The following is a 20374-nucleotide window of genomic DNA, read 5'->3' on the forward strand; positions in this document are numbered from 1 at the left end:
CGTGCCAGAGAATGTCCAAAAAGAAGCACCAAAGTGCTGGGCAGTGGTGGCTCATGCCTTTAATCCCAGCACTTAGGAGGCAGAAGCAGGTGGTTCTCTGAGTTTGAGGCCAGCCTGGTCTACAAAGAGAGTTCCAGGATAGCCAGAGCCACAGAGAAACCTGTCTGGAACTGCCACATCAAACCTTATTCAAGCTAGGAATAGTTTAGGCAGGAGCATGAGGTCCAGGGCAGCCTGTCTGGGAGCAGTCTTCCCAGTGGAATTTGCAGTTCACTAATTCAATATTCTGGCACTTTCTACATTCATTTGAGTGGTTTATTGAAGCAGGTGACTTTGTATATTGTAGAAGCTGATGCTTGTCGAGTTTTGTCTCATTTGTTGGCTTATTTTACTATGGCTTGCTGGAGTCCCAAGTCATCCAGCTTTTTCCAGCTGTTGCTGCTGCTGGCTGTGAGCAGGGACAACACCTAGCGGAAGGACCTGGGATGGGACTGAGTAGCAGGTGACAGCTGAGACCAACTTTGTGGCCTTTGACTTCTATGCCCTTTTAAAGCCCTGGGGTGTCCTAGAGATGCATGCAGACTGTTTCTTCCAAGGTTCAGTCAGTCTTTGGCCAGAAAGAGTTTACAATTTAATATATCCTTATTTATTTAAAAATATAAATATGGAAAAATAAATAATTTAGAAGACTAGAGTGGATGCTCCTAGGTGTTTGTACATTCAAGGCTGTGTCTCTGAAGGGGAGGGGTAAGATTGAGAGCAATGATGAGTCTTAAGCTTTCTTAAAGGAGTGAAACCCAGCAAGGTGCTGCCTGACAACACAATTTCTAATGCCTTTCTGGGACTAGCAGAACAAAAAATGGTCTGAAGCTCCTAAAAACTATGAATTTAATATAGCTGGGCTTGGCCTGTAGAGAGGAGAGGTCCCTACTCAACTGGGGGTTGGGAGCATGGGACCAGGATGTAGAACCTCAAAACCTGTCAAAATGTCTGTAGGGAATATCCCAGAATCCTAGTCCTAGCAGGTTCTAGGCATTGAGCATCTAAGACACCAGAGGTTGCCTGATCCTTCCCCAGAGGGAAGGAGCTATTAGGAGGACACAGATCTAGAAGCTGGGCTCTCGCATGAGAACAGGAATAAAAGGAGTTTGAAGAGACAGCAGTGCTCAAGGGCAAGAAGTCAGGACTGCTCCTGCAGGGTGAAACTGCTGCTTGGTGTCCACATTGGCACACTCAACAAATCCCTGCCATGTGCCTGTGGGAACATGGTGTAAATGAGGTTTGTCCTGGCCACAGCATACTGCTGTCCTGAGGGGGTGGGGGGATCTGTGGTGAGAGCAGGGAGCCCCTAGCAATGGTTTATTAGAATCCCAGCATTACAAGAGCTTCAGAGAACAAGCTCATCTCTTTGCAGTGACCTTGGTCCGCCGGCTGCAGTGCCAGTCCTGGTCTGGAAACTTCAAGACACAGTGCAGACAGCACTGGAGCTCTGACTCTTCAGTGCTTCTTGTCTCTGAATCTCCTTTGAAATCCGTCTTTTAATTCCTATCAAGTACAGTTCTCGGTCAAACTTGCCAGCAGCTAATGGGATGCTGTGAAGAAAAGACCTTTAATAAGAGCTGGCCTCAACTTTACTCAGCTGCATACCTGCTGAGCCCCATAGAAAATGAGCCATTGCCAGGCAGTGGTGGCACACGCCTTTAGTTCCAGCACTTGGGAGGCAGACAGGCAGATTTCTGAGTTCGAGGCCAGCCAGAGCTACACAGAGAAACCCTGTCTCGAAAAACCAAAAAGAAAAAGAAAAAAAAAATGGGCCATTGTCCAGAAGTTAGGGTTCATCCCATCTTGGCTGCTGTAGTCCCAACCACAACCCTGGGTATGCAAGTGCCAAAAGAAGGTAACGTTGATGTCTCCTTGGACCTGTTGCTCTAGGATCTTGATCAATCCTAGGGAAACCAGGTCACAGAGCAAGCCAAGGTTCTTCATGCAACCACAAAGGTTAGTAACCTGGGAATTCTAGGGATACCCTAAGAATTGCTAGGACTGAGGCTCAGATGGAAGCAAATTCCTAATAACCTAGGGGCCACATGAAACACTGGCACGCTCCTCACCTAAGTCTGCCAACCATCCCAAAAGTTGTCCCACCCAAGAACCAGCAGGAGCCCTCAAAGCTTCAGCCAGCTTTGAGGGGTGAGCAGGAGGGCTTACTTGTCTCTTCCTGGTCTCACTTTGACCTGGAACAAGCCATAAACAGGACGGTGGTCTGAAGTCTTGATCCCAGGGCAAGAGGAATACTTCATGGGACAGATGTCACCCTTGTGACGGCTTTTGTATAGGACTCGGTCCTTCAGAAGAGATGGTGAAGCAGAGATTGTGCGTCATTCTGCTGTAGGTATCCTATGCAGCGCGGTGTAGCCTGTGGCCCTGGCCTAACTATTTCAGTTAGGGAGCCCTTCTCCACTGAACAATAAAATGGTTAGGCATTTAAAGTCCTATGTGGATGCCATCTATTCCCCTTCCAGCCCTCTGAGAACAAGGAGCTGTCATGCTCTCATTGCATGAATGTTCCAGGTGCCACTATATACCAAAGAGTCAGGGTCTGGTAGAAAAGCCAGGTGAGAGTGCAGGTGTTTCGCACTTGTTCTTACCTAGTGCCAGGCAGATGGACTCAGGTGTGAATCCACCTGTGGCCTGTAATGCATTCAGAGCACTATCCTCCACGCCCAGCAGGCTATGAGCATGCAGTCACCAGCCTCAGGACTGGAAGAAGTTTAGGCTGGCTAACTTGGCTGGCTGCTGTGTGCTGAGTGTCAGTCCTCCACTGCGTGACATGAGCCGTGGTTGGCAAGAGGGCTGAAGCTAGGCTGAAGTCATATACTCACCGTGTAGGAGGGTGTCCTTTGCTTGGAGGTGCTGTCATAGGTGTCCTTCCCAATGTCAAACTTGTAGGACGGAAGAAAGTGAATTTCTGCCTCCTCAAAGCCCCTGAAGATGGACCCTGCAACACAGGAGAGTTCAGGAAGGGCTGGCCATGCCTGAGTTGCTGCTCCCCAGGCCACTCACCTTTCTTCATCTCCTGGGTAAGCTGGTCATGTTGAAGGAGTGCCAGCACATCCACCTCTGGTTTCTGCTTCAGGAAGGCCTCCACAGCCACTCGTCCACCACTCAGGCGGAAGTTGAAGTCCCCAAACCAGAAGACCTCATCAAACCGGGTAGTGACATCCCCTGGGTACATTGGAGAATACATTGGTGCTGGCCTTCCCTCATCTGCTATGATCTGCTGACAAATAGATGGGCTCTAGGCTGAGTGATAGGGCCTCCTTTGTTTGGGTCCCCTTCCGGATAGAGTCATAGCTGGGTAGCAACTCCCCACCCCCACCCAGAAGACAGATAGGAGCAGCCGAGGTCAACAACTGCAGAAGAATGGGAAGCTCTGCAGTCTAGGTGCAAAGGACAACTTTGATACACATAGCAGCCTAGCCATCTATCAGCTTCTCACAGCTCAGTGAAGGCCAGAAAGTGGTCAGCACAGAGGACTTGTGGGCAAGCCACTGGACCTTGTGAACTCCCATCTGCCCTGCTGCAAACCCAATGGCTATTTCAGTTATGAGGACTCCATGATTCTCCTAAGTCCTCCAGTGGTTTCTGCTAAGCTGCCAGGGTACAAGGGACAGGAACAATCATGTTGCTGGAGTGTCTTGTGCAGCTGTAACCCTCACCTGCACTAGAGCGGTAGGGGTTTGTGTCTGGAACATTCCGGGGCAGGGCTAGGGCTTGGATGGTTCTGCTGTAGTCCAGTAGCCGCTCTGCTACCTTCCCATCTCCAGCTATGGTACAAAAACAATAGACACTTGAGCTGCCCCATACCCTAATTGGCTCCAAATACTACCCAGTTGTCTGCTGTAGGGCTCTGTCCCAGCGGATTGTGGTTGACAACAGTGAATGTTCTAAGTATCAGAATCTATCCAGGCAGAACCCACCACTACCAGCCCAGAGCAACTCACACCCCACCTGAACCCTGGACAGACTCACAAGCCAGTTTCAGGACTATACGACTGGCTTGCAAACACTTACAGGTGAAGTGAGATGTGATGAAGAGGAAAGAGGTGCCAAAAAAGGTGAAGCTGACGCCCAGGGCCCCCTTGGTCTTGATCTGAGACACGATGCGAGTAGTTACCGTGGAGTACTCGACCTCTGCAGGGCAAGGAACGGGGGTGGGGTTCAGGGCCTGCACAGACACAGCTACGCTAGGTGTGCTTGTGTGTGTCCTCAGACATGGGAACCTCAAAGGCTGGATCCCAAGCACAAAGTGCACATCTGCCTGAGAGGGTGCAGGTTGCTGGGAGAGGGTCCATATGTTATTAAAGCCTGCATATGGAAACACCTAGAGCCCTGGCAAGGGCAAGCAAGATGCTAAGCCTGAGGACAAGACCGCAGTTGATCCTAGAACACATATGGTAGAAGGAGAACTGACTCTTGCAGGTTGTCCTCTAACCTTCACAAGTGCTCTGTGGTACAGGCACATATGAGAGAGACAGACAGACAGACACACAGAGTGGGACAGAGACGGAGAGAGGAGGAGGTGGGGGGAGAAGCCTCATGGTATTGCCTACCTGAGCAGAACCAGATGAGGTCCCTACGGATAAACAGGGACATGTACAGGACCCCATGTGCTGCTGATGACAGCAGCACATACTGAGGGCCCAGTGTCTCCTGCAGGCGTGTCTCCCACTCCCGCCTGTGGGGAGGAGGCAGGTTAGATGGGGCCTTTCAGCTCCACCCTCTCCCATATGCTGCCCAGAGAGCCCCTGAAAGCATTCCTCGGGGACACCACCACTGTGCCACATCTTGTACTGAGAATGATCAGGCTAACGGCATCTTCATGCACCATGAGACCCTTCAGGTTGGCTTCAGACCCAAGACCTCAATCTGAGGGCATATGCAGATCTCCAATCCCACCTATACCCATATGAGTTATCAGAGAGCTATGGGCTGGCAGGGTTCCCCCCACCCCCCAGGCTCCCTTCCTCAGACTCCCTTCCCCAGAGCATACATGGTCTGCTGTTCTCCTCACACAGGCCAGGAAACCCCATAAACTACAGTGAGGAGCACATAGCTGTGGAACCACTTTCCAGGGAAATCAGTCAGGGTGTCACAGGATATGTATCCAGAACAGAGGCAGTCCAGAGCCTCTTGGCTGCCTCGTGCTCCCTTGGACAACTGCTGACAAAATCTGAAACACTACTGACTTTTATGCTCATTTTAGTGAGACATGGAGGTCCCTCATCTGGCCTACATTGCTTCAGTTCCACAAGGGCCTCAGGTCCCTCTTTTTAGCGCACTGTCCATACAGGATGCTGGAGGTGCCATCAATAGTGGAGGCTGAGTGAAGCCTCACCTGTCAGAGCAGCCCTCCTGAACTCCAATGACATACAGGTCCTGAGTGTAGTCAGCCTCAGTGGGGAGCAGAAACTCATCCAGGCTCGCTGGGAGCTCCTGCATTAAAGACCACAAAACAGTCAAGACCACTGGGCTCCCTCCAGTTGGGGGCAGAGGCTCAAGAGCAAGGCCCTGCACAGTCACCTGGAAGTGGTCCCAGAAATAGCTTCTTTTCAAAGAGACGTGTGCACAGCTGGAGGTCTGGTTTTCTAGGGGACCTTGGCATGTCAGATACTTCAGTCTCCCTCTTTGAATACAACTGCTCACGTGCCACTTCCCAGCCCGGCACCCCTTCTGACCAGGTGCTTTAGTCCCTGTGCTGCCTGGGAGGTATGACCATCCTTCCAGGTACATGCCCAAGCCTGATCCCTCACGAAGACTCACAGATGCCTATCTTTATGACTGCTGTGAGCAGTGAACTGTGTGGGCAGGACCCCAAGGACATGAAGTCCAGCTGCCTCTGCCTTACCTCACTGTGACCCTTCTTACCTTCTGGCCCTGCATGTTCCAGGTAGCCACGAAGAGAGCCATGTTTCGGTCTGGGAAGTACCTGGCCAGCTCATCTGCTCCTAGCAGGGCCCCACTAGCCAGAAGACTTCCCTCCAGATAGCTCCTACAAAAAATAAAAAATAAAAAAAGAGAGAGAGACAAATGAGCAGCCAGCTTCAATGACACCAGAGTGACCCAGGAGTTTCTTCACTCAGGACCAGTACTGAGTGGGGCCACACTCTCCAAAGGTATCAGTCCTATAAGCCACATGGGCCTGAGGACAACCCTGACCATACCAGCCATCAGTGCTGCCCTAGAGTTGGGATTTCCTTAGGCAGAATGCAGTGCCACCTTCACGGCAACACAGATGAACCCCATCTGCCCCTGAATTCAGTCTGTCTCTGGATCTCAATGGAATGAGGCCATATCTGTCAAGCTGAAATACAGTCCTAACAGTGTGATGAATCTCTGACCTACCCAGGACACATGTGTGCACCATGTGCTATAGGGGCTGCCCAACCAGCCTGTACAGAGATATTGAGCATACACAGCCCTGTGGGTGACGTGACTATGTCTCTCCTCTGTCACTCAGCTCCATCACCACAGTACAGAAACACCAAAGTTCCAGGAAGAAATGATGGGTATAGCTGTGTGCCCAGAAATCTGTGCTTTCTAGGGCAACGGAATCTGAACCTCAGAGCTGGAGAGGTGGCTCAGCAATTAAAAGCACAGGCTACTCTTCCAGAGGACCTGGGTTCAATTCCCAGCACCCACATGACAGCTCATAACTGTCTATAATTCCAAGTGGTTTGATACCCTCACACAGACATGAATGCAGGCAAAACACCAATGCACATGAAATTAAATAAATAAATCAAGAAATCCAAATCTCACATAGGTTTTCATACACTAAGAAATACTAGATTTGTTTTCATTATTCTCCGGGCCTTTAAGAAATGGAAGTCCTGGAGCTGGAGAGAGGGCTCAGTAGTTGAAATCACTAGCTGCTCTTCCAGGACCCAAGTTTGGTTCCTAGTGTCCCACAGGGTGCCTCAAAACATACCTTACTCCAGTTCCAGGAGCTTATGTTTTATTTTTATTTTATGTCTATGAGGCTTTTGCCTGAATGTATGTATGGGCATCACATGTGTGCCTGGTACCTGTGGAATCCGGGAGAGGATGCTAATCTGAAACACCCACATATGCATAAAATCTAAAGAAAGAAATTTAAGTTGGGCAGTGGTGGCGCACGCCTTTAATCCCAGCACTTGGGAGGCAGAGGCAGGCGGATTTCTGAGTTCGAGGCCAGCCTGGTTTACAGAGTGAGTTCCAGGACAGCCAGGACTACATAGAGAAACCCTGTCTCAGGGAAAAAAAAAAAAAAGAAAGAAAGAAATTTAAGGCTCCTGTGAGCTTGTTGCATGTACACTCAGGCCACTGTCCCACTTGCTTCCTCTAAATGCTGTCTGTGAAGCCACTCGTCCAAATGCCATTTCAGTGTAAGACTTCAGGCCTCCTGTTCTGGATCCTCGTCACTGTCCTGTCCTCTGCACTTTCTCACAGGGCAGCACCCTGCTTGGTTCACTGCCTTGTTCATCACTTGCTGCTGAAGCCTCTGTCTTTTCAGTGCTAACATGTCCTGGCTCTACCTCAGGGTTAAGGCAGCTGCAACTGACTGAGGGAAACCTAAGCTGTCTAATTGGTCACCTTCCTTCCTGTACTACTTCTTCTTCTTTTTTTTTTTTTTTTTTTTTTTTTTTTTTTTTTTTTTTTTTTTTTTTTTTTGGTTTTTCGAGACAGGGTTTCTCTGTATATCTCTGGCTGTCCTGGAACTCACTTTGTAGACCAGGCGGGCCTCGAACTCAGAAATCTGCCTGCCTCTGCCTCCCAAGTGCTGGGATTAAAGGCATGCACCACTACTGCCCGGCCTTCCTGTACTTCTGTTTCTGCAATAGCACCACTTGCCCCTTCCCAAGTTCACAGGCTTGACTCAGCAAGACTCCATCCACAATGGCCATGGGAGCCACCTATCTTCCAGAATCTCAGGCACCCTCTCCTCTTTCTTCCAAGGTAATTTTCCCCTAGTCATGCCCACCCAACAACCAGTTCTAACTGAAGAGAATGTGCCACAGTGCAAAGCAGGTTCTGAGACACACTGAAGCTGCCCTGTGGTGACAGAGGAGAGCCGGAATACAGGACAATACAGTGCAGGATCCTCCTCCCTCCTCATGACTCCACACCTCTCCCATCACTCCCTACCCCACCTCCAAAGGAAACTTATGCAGTGCCTGCACTGTGGGTTCACTTTGCCCCCACTTACTATGTTACTGCCCTTTACTAGGGCTCAAGAAGGGACAGAGACACATAGAATCACTCCAACACCAGCTGAAAGGAACCCTGAGTGCTTTTCATGTCTCTGGCCTAATTCAAAACAAACCAAAAACCAACCAACCAAACAAAAACCCAACTTATTTATGTAAGTGTTTTGCCTGACCCCCTAGAACTGGAGTTACAATCTGAGCCACTGTGTAGTTTCTAAGGACCAAACCCAAGTCGTCTGCAAGAACAGCCAGGGCTCTCAACTTCTGAGCCACCCCTGACTCCTATTTTTGGTGATGCTAGAGGTAGAACCCAGGGCTTCATACATGCTAAGCCAAGCCCTCTACCACTGAGGTATATCCTCTGTCTTACTGTTTTGTTTTGTTTTGTTTTGTTTTGTTTGAGACGGGGTTTCTCTGTGTAGCCCCGGCTGTCCTGGAACTTGCTCTGTAGACCAGGCTGGCCTCGAACTCAGAAATCCGTCTGCCTCTGCCTCCCAAGTGCTGGGATTGAAGGCATGCACCACCACTGCCTGGCCTATCCTCTGTCTTTTCCTTCCTTCCTTCTTCCTTCCTTCCTTTCTCTCTCTCTCTCTCTCTCTCTCTCTCTCTCTCTCTCTTTCTCTTTCTTTCTTTCTTTCTTCCCCTCTCCCTCCCTCCCTTTTCTTTTCTTTTCTTTTTTTTTTTTTTTTTTAAGACAAGGCCTTCCTGTGTCCAGGCTGACCTTCAACCTTCCGCTGCAGATCTTCCGCTCCGTCTCTTGGTAGCTGGGTGAAGGTATGCTCCACAATGCTTACCCTATCCTTCCTTACTGTTTTTGGCCAAATCTGTTAAGAATGCACAAACAAAACCACGTTCCTCTGAGTTTCAAATTCTAATCAAGTCTTTAAGAACAACAGCCAATTGGAGCCAGAACCCATGTTCTTGAACCCCATGGGGCAGAACATCCTAAGTCAGGAGGTAGATTGGGCTGCCTTAGGGAGTGACCTTCTTGACCTCACCTCCAAGCCAATGAGTGAAAGTCACTAACATGCTAGTTGGGTTCACACACTAACCTGGCAGTGCAAAATCCTGAGTCATATCATTTAGGAAGGAACCACTGAGCACAGGCAGTCGTAGACTACCTTCAGATGCCAGCCCAAAGCCCCATGCCCTTCCTTGTAAGCTGTCTCTGCTTTCTCCAATTTGTCCAGATGGCTACAGACATGACTGGACACCAGCAGGGTAAAAGCTCATGGCTGTGCCCAGCCTTACGGAGCACAGCCTTACGGAGCACAGCTTCCCAACCCACTTAGGGGAGGGCACTCCAGAACTTCTGAACAAAAGTGGCATGGAGGCCTTTGATCCCAGGAGGCAGATATCTGTAAGTTCCAGGCCAGCCTAGTCTACACAGCAAGTCACAGGCTACCCAAGGCTACACAGTGAGACCTTGTCACAAGAAAGAAAAAAAAAAATGGAGGGTTTGGCTGGTGAGATGATTCAGCCATCGACCTGATAGTATAAGTTTGATTTCCCACATGGTATGAAAAGACCAACTCCCACACACTGTCCTGATTTATATATGCTCACTATGCATTCCCATGAGCATGTGCATGCACACATGCATGTATACACACATAAATAAATGCAAATTTTTTTTCTTAAGTAGTAGGTCAACTACTGCAACCTGGTGGCCTCTGGGAATAAGATACCCTGGAACGGAATCCAGGGCCTCTGCTGAAACCACAGCTGGCAGACTGACCCAGGCCTGATCCAGCCACTAAGAGTAGTTTTCAGAGTTGGAGAGATATTGACTTAGCAGTTAAAAGCACTAGCTGCTTTTTTAGAGGTCCTGGGTTCAATTCTTAGCACCCACACATGGCATCTCATAACTGTCTGTGACTCTAGCTCCAGAGGATCCAATACTCCCAGACACTCATGCAGGCAAAATATCAACAATCACCAGATAAGCAAATAGTTCTCATGCTTTTCAAATTGTTAAAAAAGAAAACAATAACACAGCTGGGCGGTGGTGGCACACGCCTTTAATCCCAGCACTTGGGAGGCAGAGGCAGGTGGACTTCTGAGTTCGAGGACAGCCTGGTCTACAGACTGAGCTCCAGGACAGCCAGGGCTACACAGAGAAACCCTGTCTCGAAAAACCAAAAAAAAAAAAAAAAAAAGCTGAAAGCAGCATCATGCCAACCACTGATCTAGAACAAGCTGTATTTGTGCAGTGTGAGGCCCAACTGGAGGAAGCCCTTTCCTTCATCATGCCCCTGTGACTCAATAGGGGTCCATGCATATCACTCAGACTTATCTTCACTTCCTATGGATTGCACAAAACAAAGCTTTGAACATAGTAGAAACAGTACTCTTTAAAAAAGACCTCATGAGGAAGGATTGAGGGCCCCGAAGGGGATAGAAACTCTACAGGAAGGCCAACAGGATGAACTAACCTGGACCCTTGGGGCTCTCAGAGACTGAACCACCAACCAAAGACCACACACGGCCTAGATGTAGGCCCCCTGCACATATTTAGCAGATGCACAGCTCAGTCTTCACGTGGGCCCCGAACAACTGGAGCGAGGGCTATCCCAAAAGCTGTTGCTTGTATGTGGGATGTGTACTTCTAGCTGGGCTGCCTTGTCTGGCCTCAGTGGGAGAAGATGCGCCTAGCCACACAGAGACTGGATATGCTAGGGTTGGGGGATACCCAGGGAGGCCTCCATCCTTTCAGAAGAGAAGGGTAGGGGGTAGGGGGAGTGTGGTAAGGGACTGTGGGAGGGGAGTATCAATCTGGACATAAAGTAAAAACAAAAACAAAACCAAAAAACAACAACAATAAAAACCCCGTGGGAATGGAGAAATGGCTCAGTGGTTAAGAGTGCTTGCTTCAGACAGTGGTAGCACATACCTTTAGTCCCAGCACTAAGGAGAGAATCTCTGAGCCTAGTCTACTGAGCCAACAGGAGCTATACAAAGAAACCTTGCTGCTTTTCTAGAGGATCTTAATTTGGTGTCCAGTACGATTGGGAAGCTCACAATTACCTATACCTCCAGCTCCAGGGAATCCAACACCTCTGATTTCTGCAGACACACACACACACCTCTTATTAAAAAATAATAAGAATATTTACATATTTTAAATGTTTAAAAGGATTGATGGCCTACTAATGACCTGAGGTGCTAGGACACCAGGGCATGCTGTGGAGGAGCCAGACTTAGTGTAGAGGTGTAGCATAGAGGGCTGCGTACAGGCAGGGTGCTGGGAGTGAGGCCTACTCTCCAGCAACTAAAGGGAACTGAATGGTGGCCCCACTAAAGATGTGTCCACTTGAGGCCTCTCAGTATGTGGCCCTCTTTAGAAGCGGTCTGTACAGATATAAGCACTCCAACATCTCCAGAAGATGATCCTGCAGCTAGCATGACTGGAGTCACTGACTGGGAAACTTAGAAATGACCACCTGGAGCTACAGGCAGAAACTTCATCACTCTCAGAGGAAAGGAAGGTTCCTCTGTCCTAGAGCAAGGCATCCTCACTCTAGGTCTCTTGCATGAAACCTTTTAGCCCATAGTCACCTGTTTAGGTGGCTCCTGGAAATAACACAGGAGCCTTCCCCACTGTCACTGTCCCACCCACCGCATGTACAGCAACATAGTTGTGGGAGAGCTTTAGGCAGGATACTACACCTTAAAGGCCAAGACTACCGGGCTGTGGTGGCACACGCCTTTAATCCCAGCACTTGGGAAGCAGAGGCAGGCAGATTTCTAAGTTTGAGGCCTGCTCTACAGAGTGAGTTCCAGGACAGCCAGGACTATACAGAGAAACCCTGTCTCGAAAAACCAAAAAAAAAAAAAAAGGGCCAAGACCAAGACTCAGAAGGGGACCAGCTTGGGAAATGAGGTTCCAGATCTAGATAGGCAATGCTCTGGCCCTGTGTTCCCCATGGTGGATGTGGCCCCAAGAAAGGGGAGCCAGCAAGGGGAAGTCAAACAAAAAGGGTTCATCTTGTGGAGGTTCCAGGCCTCTTTTCAGTATAAATCCATACACGTTAATTACTGGAATCAGAGAGGCTCTGAACAGTCTCAGGATGTTTGTGGCAGGGGAGAGGTCTCAGTGGACATCAGCAAGTGCCCATCTTGGACACGGGGATCCTGCAACTCTAGACAGTGTGGAAGCTCTCCCAAGGGCATAGGATAAGCTAGTCAAGCCTGTTCCTTGGCCCTGTAAGTGGCCACTGGTTGTCACTTGGTTGAGTGGGTTAACTGGTGTCTAAATGTCCTGGTAAAATGCTGACCTATGGCCCAAAGTGTGATGGGACAGCACCCAGCCCTCCTTCAGGTATCACCAGAATCTCTTGAGTGCTCCTTATGATCAGTGGTTAAAAAAAAGTACAGCTAAAGAGACCTGTGACCCCTCCACACAGAGAAACCAAGGGACCAATTCAGACACTCACTGAGAAAGCTGCCCAACAGGATGCACGGAAATACAAACTCCAGGTACAGTGTGTGATGGTGTGCTCTCATCTGCCTGCATAAAGAATGAGGTACACAAGCAACTTTTACGAGTTCACAGTGTCTGTGGATGACATTGATCCCCAAAGAAAAGGTGTGCTTTCTGAGAGAGGATGGGAGACCTGCCTTATTTTGCATTTCCACGTCTTAGGCATTCTCTATTAGAATCCATTTACATAGCCTCTGGGTAGCATGTTCTCTTATATTTATATAGTGGCTCACTGTAGCCCAGGTTGGCCTTGAACTTGTGATAATCCAACCTCAGTATTTTTTTTTTTAAAGATTTAATTATTTTATGTATGTGAGTACACTGTAGCTGTAGAGATGACTGTGAGCCTTCATATGGTTGCTGGGTATTGAATTTAGGACCTCTGCTTGTTCCAGTCAGCTCCACTCAGTCCCTGCTTGCTCTGGCTCAAAGATTTATTTATTATTATAAATAAGTACACTGTAGCTGTCTTCAGATGCACCAGAAGAGGGCATCAGATCTGACTAGGGGTGGTTGTGAGCTATCATGTGGTTGCTGGGATTTGAACTCAGGACCTTCAGAAGAACAGTCAGTGCTCTTATCCGCTGAGTCATCTCACCAGCTCCCAACTTCAGTCTTTTAAGATCAGGGATTTCTGAGTTCGAGGCCAGCCTGGTCTACAAAGTGAGTTCCAGGACAGCCAGGGATATACAGAGAAACCCTGTCTCGAAAAACCAAAAAAAAAAAAAAAAAAAAAAAAAAAAAAAAAAAAAAAAAAAAAAAAGATCAGGGATTACAAACATGAGCCACACCAGGCCTGGCTGTTTGCTTTTGGCCTGATTAGATGGGGGACTGTGGATGACAGCCCCAGAGCTCCCTGCCCCTTCCTCCTGAAGGCCCTACCTGCTTCTGATGTCCTTGGTGCGGATGGGGGCCAGAAGGCTGAAAGAAGATCTGGCTGAGTGAATGGAGTGATCGTCACCAGCCAGGGGGCTCCGGGGTCTGCTAGGGCCCAGGTTGCTGTGGGCCCTGACCAATCTGGTCTGCATGCGGAGCTTGTAGTCCGTGTGCTCAGGGTCGATCTTGTTTGCTGTTCTCAGGGAGCTGGAGGCTATGTTGAGGTCCATAGCTGGTGGTGTGTGTGAGGCATGCAAACTTGCCAGTCTGGAGGGGGGCCCACCTGAGGCGTCCTCTCTGTGCAGGAGGCCCAAGGAGGTGCTGGTCATTCCAGAAAGACAGTCACTCCACAGGGATGGGCTCCCTCCCTCACTGCCTGTGGCCCTTCGGGGCTTAGGTATCTCCTGCAAGGATGTGCTGAGGCAGGGCAGGGGACGGCTGTAGGCAGGGGACTGGGCTACAGAGTCCTGCAAGGAGCCCCTGCAGGGACTGGCCCCATTCTGGACAGTCAGGTCCTCCTGACTACCCCGGAAACGCCTCCTTCTCCAGCCCTTGTCATCGAGGGACAGGGTTCGCTCCAATTTGGGTCTAATGGGTGGCTGTGAGGTGATGAGGTTTGCCTTAGCTTGTGGGTTCTCATTGCTTGGTTTTACTGGAATGCTGAAAGGAGGCATGAGGTTTGTCTCTGAACCCTGAGAGTCAGTGGCTGGTAAGGAGCCTGGTGTTGGGATGAGCTTCTTTTCCGTGTTCGGAAGCTGTCCCTGGAGCATTCTGCCTTCTAGCTGCCCAGGTGCCTCCGTGTGACGCAGGCAAGCTGACTTGGATGGCATAGTCCGGACCTGGCCAGCCCTGACCCACTCAGCCTGGCCCTAAGGAAAGGGATCCTCCCTGGGAGGTTAACAAGCAACTCCTGTTGTCAAGGATGCACGTCAGAGTTCGCCAACTGGATGCCATGAAAACTCGGGCGGCTCTCTTAGTGGCATGGGGCGGTCTTTTTGGAGCAGGGCCTGTAGCTGCATGGCTGGACACTGAGTTCTCACTGATGCCTGAGGAAACCCAGGAAAAGCTCTTAGCTCCCCGAAGCCAGCTCGCTAGTCTTAAAAGCGACCTCGTGAGAACAGGCACCAGGGAGTCGGGGCTGCACTTCACGGAGCTGCAGAAGCCTGTTCAGCAACCCCGGCCAGCCCTCCACCCCACCGTGGCAGAGTAGGGCAGCGCGCTCAGTGTCCTAGGCTCACCTGCGCCCTCCGTTCGGCCGCAGACCCGCCGCCGAACGCCCGAGATCTGATCCAGCCGGGCCCGGCGCTGACGGAGGCGGGCTTAGCCCAGTCGCGGTGGCGGCTGAACAACGACTGCGGCCCCGTGCCCCGGCCCCCGCCCAGGGTTCGCCCAAGCTTAGTCTAGTGGTCACCCTGGCCCAGGTCCCGCTCTGTGGTCTTCCTGAGAACCGCCCGGCCCACGACCATACCGCCGCCACAGTGCCTCCTAGCGGCCGGAGGACCACAGCCCCGTGCCTGGAGGCCACGCCCCCACACGAGCTCTCGCCCTGCCAAGCAGAGGCCGGACCCAGACCCAGTCAGTCAGTCACACCCAATAGTTGCCAAAGGCTCTACCAACACTAAAGATCTCGCTGGTCTGCCCCTCAAATCACAAAGGAAGCCATAAATGAAGTTACTTGAGAGCCCAAAATATTTTATTTAACAATGTGAATTTTGGAAAAATAGCAGCTCCCAGGGAAGAAGCTTCTAGAATCAAAAGTGGCTGGCAATCAACACAGAGCCTGGGCAGGGTTGTGCCAGAGGCTAGGGTCCTGCCTGGTCCCAGCAAGGACACAAGTTGCTACTGACCCACAGGGACAGGCCTTTCTTAATGACAGGAACTGGAGGGTCCAAGCACACTCATCTATGGAACATTCTGGAAGCCATTCTGTGAGTCTTTCCTAGACGATGCAGGGAATCAGGAAACCAGGAAGGGCTGTATTAATTCCATGTTCTACAATTTCTAAGTTTAATACCAAACAAACCATTTATGTTTTCTACCTGCTGATTTTTATAAATATTTTAAATCTCTTTCCCTTCCTCTCTAGAGTGTAAGGCTAGTTTTAGGAACAGTCAGTGAAGCCTTAAAGCTCTGAGTCTGAATGTGGCTGCAGCTCCATGAGGTGATATGGGTAAGTCGGTGAGTAGCTGCTGAAGGTCCCTGGTGGGCTTTGGGGTAGAGATGCAAGGTTCCAGGTGTGTGATAGGACACCGTAAGCCACTCCAAGACACCACCAAGTCTTTAAGTGCTGTCTGCAGGTGACATTGAGTCAGCTAGAGGGCTCCATACAGACCCTTGGCTAGGAGGGCAGTATGTTGCAGCATGCAGCCAGTTTTTGACCTGGTTAATCAGATCAGCAGCTTCAGAATATCAGCTCCCTGGGGCTCTCCCCAGTGGCTGGGCCATGACGGAAAGCTCTGAGCATTAAAATGCACCCAGAACTAATCAGGCCACAGAAAATGAAGTGAGGCTGGAAATTCTTGGAGAGACATGCCCTTGTAACCACTTTTTTTCCCAGCCTGTAAGCCACTGCCATCTGGTGACTCTTTGAGGAGCTGGCATGTACTCCTTGGTTCACAGGACAGGGCATAGTTGCCCAGTGCAGCTTGGGGCTCCTCTTAGGCCAGACATCCCAGTAGTCAGTCCTCTCCAGGCAAGTAGACACTCTTCTCTCAGCATCCTAAGGAGCCCTGGTTGGTTTGCACCATTTCTCAGGTGAGAAAGGCCCTGGTTTCTAAAGAACTGTGCTTTCCTGTGGTAAAGCCCTGACTAGCCTCTCTTCAGGGGTATTCTCAAGTGACGCAAACCTTAATTTGTCTAAAGTGACTAAAAAAAGAACCATTGTTCTTTTACATAAAAGACTTTGAATTAGATTCATTCTATCCAGCATCTGAAAGGAACTTTGAAATCAATTTTTCAATAATTCATATACACAGGCTGCAAGGAGGGAGACACACAGTATGACCGGCTCTGAGTTACTGCCATGTCCATCTGGGATCCCCAAGACCTGAGGCAGCTAGTTTGGCTCTTGGTGAAGAACAGTTATCTAGTCATCTCAGGGTTCCAAATAAGAATCCAGCAGCGATCCTAGTTCAATGCCGCATATTTTCTTTGGCCAATCCTCCCTGGCCTTGAATTCCCCGAGGTGACAGAAGCCTGGAACAAAAGGAACAGCAGTGACCTACATGTGTCCATGCCCAGAGGCTGTCCAGCAGGATGGGTCTACAGGGTAAAGCCACAGATCACTGACAAACAGGCAAACTCTGTGCTAGCTTCTGCCAGTGCAAGGCCTTCTCTGTGGCAAGTCTCTGCTGCTCAGCGTGTCTGAGCCCACAGCACTGCAGACATGCTTTGGTTTTGTTCAGCCAATTCTGTCAAGGTCAAAAGAGCTGAGTTAGCGCTACAGAGCTGGGCCAGCTAAGGGTTCACTGAGTCCAAGGGGGGTCAGCGGCCTATGATTTTCTATTCCTGAAAGCACAGGGATGCTGCATACCACGAGAGAACACTGCATATATTCTTCCTCCCTCACTAGACCTTACTGGGATCTAATCCAAGAAATTTGTCAGAACTATTCAGCTACAAGGTCAAAAGAAAAATGAGATCTTGTAGTTGAAAATATGGACAAAAATGTGATAGCAGCAGCCTCATCTGCACAGGGTCCCAGGCCCCTGAAGAGGCTTAAACGGAGCGTGCCCAGGGCGGAGACCCTGTCAGAGCAGGCTGAGAACATTACATCCAGAATGGCAAGACACTCATTTTGAACTCTTCCTGGCTACAAAGAATTATGCAATTACTTCTCAATAGACTTTGTATGGCATATATGAAAAACAAACAAACAAACAAACAATTACTACTCCTCCAGATCACCTGGGTTCAATTCCTAGCACCCACATGATGACTCACAACCATCTGTAACTCCAGTTTCAGGAGATTTGATGCCTTCTTCTGGTCTTTGTAGGCACTAGGTATGCAAATAGTAGACAGACATATATGCAGCAAAATACCCATACATATAAAATAAAAATTTAAATAAACTTTGCTTGCTTGTCCTTTGATTAAAAACAAAAACAAACACACAACAAAAACCCCACACATGCTGCTTGCCCCAGGGCTGCATCTCAGTTTATATAGTACTTGACTAGCATGTTTAAGTACTTGGTTTAAGTCCTTTGTCCCCCCAAATAAGGATGCTTACCTAGAGCTCGTTCCCTCCACAGATACCCCACACAGAAGCCAGACTATGCTTCTCCAAAAGATGGTGAAGGGGAGAAACCATACAGCACCTTCCAGACTCTTGTGGGCAGAGGTGCACAAGGCCATGACTGAGGGAAAGGTGGACAGGTCCTTGAGGGGCACCAGAAAATGGCACTACCACTTCTGATCTGAAAACTGCACCCAGCAAACTCTCAACCCAGCACCTAGGGCAGACCCAAAGGATCTTCAAGAGTCAAGTGCTGAGGCCTGAAGCTACTGGACAATGTGTCACTCAGACAGAGGGATTAATCAGAAATGAGGCAATGAAAAATTCCAAACCAGGGGTCTCCTTGGTAGAGCTGCTCTTAAGGAGAAGAGGAGGAAGAGGCAGGAGGGAGAGGACTGGGCTTGGAGCCTGTAATCTATGGCTAACCTGGGAAAGCCATGCATCCTGTGCAGGAATGGGAGGCTGGCAATAGTGGAAGCCAACCCACAGACATGGCAAGTAACAGAAAGAAAAGCCCTGAACCTGAAGATCCCAAAGCAGTGAGAGGAACAGGAGACAAGCAGAGGATGCAGATTAAGTCAACTAAGAGACCTACTAAGTGAGTTCTAGGACAGCTAGGGCTACACAGAGAAACCTTGTCTTAAAAAAAACAAGTAACAAAACAAAACAAAAACCCCAAAAAGAACAACCAGGGAACAAAGGAGACTCACTGAGCAGGCAAGCTGGGGCTGTGGGGAACAAAGGCAAGCATCACTCACCTGCACCAACTGAGCAGGGTTGTAAAAGGGCACAGACCCACCAGGAGGGGCCCCTACAGGACAGTGGTCTCCGGGACCCTGTGAAGCACAGAGAAGGACCTCAGCAAGCCAGTGTTACACAGCAGTTGTTGTGCCAGCAGCAGACACAAGCCATATTTCAGAAAGGACCATTAATGCTACAAATAGGCTCCAGAGAGACAGTTCTGGTAACACTTGTTTTCATTACTGGATGGGTCATGGAACAGCCAAAGTCAAAGCACCATGCAGTAAAATAATCTGAACAACAACATGCAGACAATGAGTGCAGGACATTGAGATTTCATTAGTGCTGGTCAAGCAGTTAGGAGGCCTGGACAGTGCCTGATCTAGAGCCATGGGCAGTCAGAAATGCCCCCCTGAGACTTTCCCCTGAAAGCTATTGACATGGCCTGGCTCCAAAACAGAAAATGAAAAGCATTGCTTGTCTCCTCTACTTCGGTCACATGATGGCTATCATGTCCACATTCCTACTGGTTACAAACAGACTTCCTCAAGCCTCATCAGCAAGAAGAAATCTTTCTTTCCAAATAGTGTGCTAACTCAGAAGATATTGACAGGGTGGTGGGGTGGGGTCAGACCACTTCAACAGGAGCATTCTGAACCCGGGAGGCAAGTCCACCACCAGTATGTCTAGACCCAGGCCATTTAATAAAAGAAAACTGCATTTTTGCCCACAAGATGCTTGGTTAAGACAAGGGGTTAGTGACAAAGTAAAGAGGATGACAGATCTCTAAGGGACATATGGGAGCTACACAGCCAGCCCCGTGGAGGGAGCCACCAGCCACAGGTACCTGATGGAAATGCCGGCTCACTTCCTGTGAGAGCGAGCTCAAAGAGCTACAGCGCGAGAGCTATGGAACAGCAAGAACACACACAGATACAAACAAGAAGATCAGCATGCTCCATTGCTCCAAGCTGCCAGCTGGTTTTAAAAGCTTTATGATGCCATTAGAATCAAGATCACTCAAATGAAGACAGCCAGAGTTAGCTTCAAATGTCCCCCACAGCTTTGGTTAAGAAAACCATCATTAAACGCTGGGAGAAAGGAAAAAAAATCTGTCTAGCTCTTAGCTCATACTTTGTGACACCTCAAAGTTCTGAAATTGCTTAGGATAGATACTGTGAGAGAGACCTGGCTAGAAAGTGATGATGTCAGCCCCACACCTGACTCGGAGCTCCAGAGCAAAAGGGATCATATAAGTTAAAAGTGTTACTGTTAATCGAACACATTAAGTGTTGCCATCTTGCATTTCCTTCTCCTACTCACTTGTACACACTTTTAAAGAGTCACCTCAGGGAAGTGCACTGAGCTGGCTGAGCCTCCATTCCAGGCCATAATACCCCATCACACCCACACATACCCACGCAGACATGCAACATGCACACACCCATGCACATGCATGCCCTCACCTCCTCTCTGCACACACATAATACACAAATGCACAGGTAACACACACACACACACACACACACACACACACGCAAATACACACTGTACTCATATCCCAGCAGTGTTCCCTACCTCTCCTCCCTGGGAGCCATCTGGTCTGGAAGGTAAGAGTTCAGGTCCAGGGGCTGATACTGTAGAGCTTACTACCTATGAGGAAATATGAAATGTGAAGTGTGGTAACTCTCCAATCCCAAGAGTCTAAGCTTTTACACCTAGGGAGAAGAAACTCGCCTGTTCCTGTAGCATAGACTAAAGACTATTCTGATACGCCCTGGTGCC

The 20374-nt window shown here is 49.4% G+C and overlaps 2 protein-coding genes across 8 annotated transcripts in view; both read right to left on the bottom strand.

Annotated features, from left to right (window-relative positions):
• Positions 1–614: 614 nt before the first annotated feature.
• Inpp5e (inositol polyphosphate-5-phosphatase E) lies at positions 615–15141 on the bottom strand. The gene is made up of 10 exons (XM_031369432.1): positions 13615–15141; positions 5929–6052; positions 5399–5496; positions 4614–4738; positions 4075–4194; positions 3720–3827; positions 3064–3225; positions 2883–2998; positions 2209–2345; positions 615–1592 (listed from the first exon to the last, which is right to left on the bottom strand). Exons 1-10 carry the CDS (start codon positions 14436–14438, stop codon positions 1460–1462), a joined length of 1947 nt encoding a protein of 648 aa, XP_031225292.1. The 5' UTR covers positions 14439–15141; the 3' UTR covers positions 615–1459.
• A 138-nt stretch (positions 15142–15279) lies between these two features.
• Positions 15280–20374, bottom strand: part of Sec16a (SEC16 homolog A, endoplasmic reticulum export factor) — a 36684-nt gene continuing 31589 nt past the window's right edge. For 5 of the 7 annotated variants that reach the window (XM_031369414.1, XM_031369415.1, XM_031369419.1 and 2 more), the window contains 4 exons: positions 20168–20242; positions 19437–19496; positions 18607–18684; positions 15287–16803 (listed from right to left, as the gene is read on the bottom strand). In XM_031369414.1, coding sequence (XP_031225274.1) covers positions 16735–16803; positions 18607–18684; positions 19437–19496; positions 20168–20242 — 282 coding nt within the window. In that variant the 3' untranslated portion in view covers positions 15287–16734. Of the gene's footprint in view, positions 16804–18606; positions 18685–19436; positions 19497–20167; positions 20243–20374 lie in introns of all 7 variants that reach the window. The other 2 variants (XM_031369417.1, XM_031369418.1) reach the window with 2 other exon arrangements.

Source organism: Mastomys coucha, unplaced genomic scaffold (genome assembly GCF_008632895.1).
Source record: "Mastomys coucha isolate ucsf_1 unplaced genomic scaffold, UCSF_Mcou_1 pScaffold15, whole genome shotgun sequence".
Classification (NCBI taxonomy): Eukaryota; Metazoa; Chordata; class Mammalia; order Rodentia; family Muridae; genus Mastomys; species Mastomys coucha.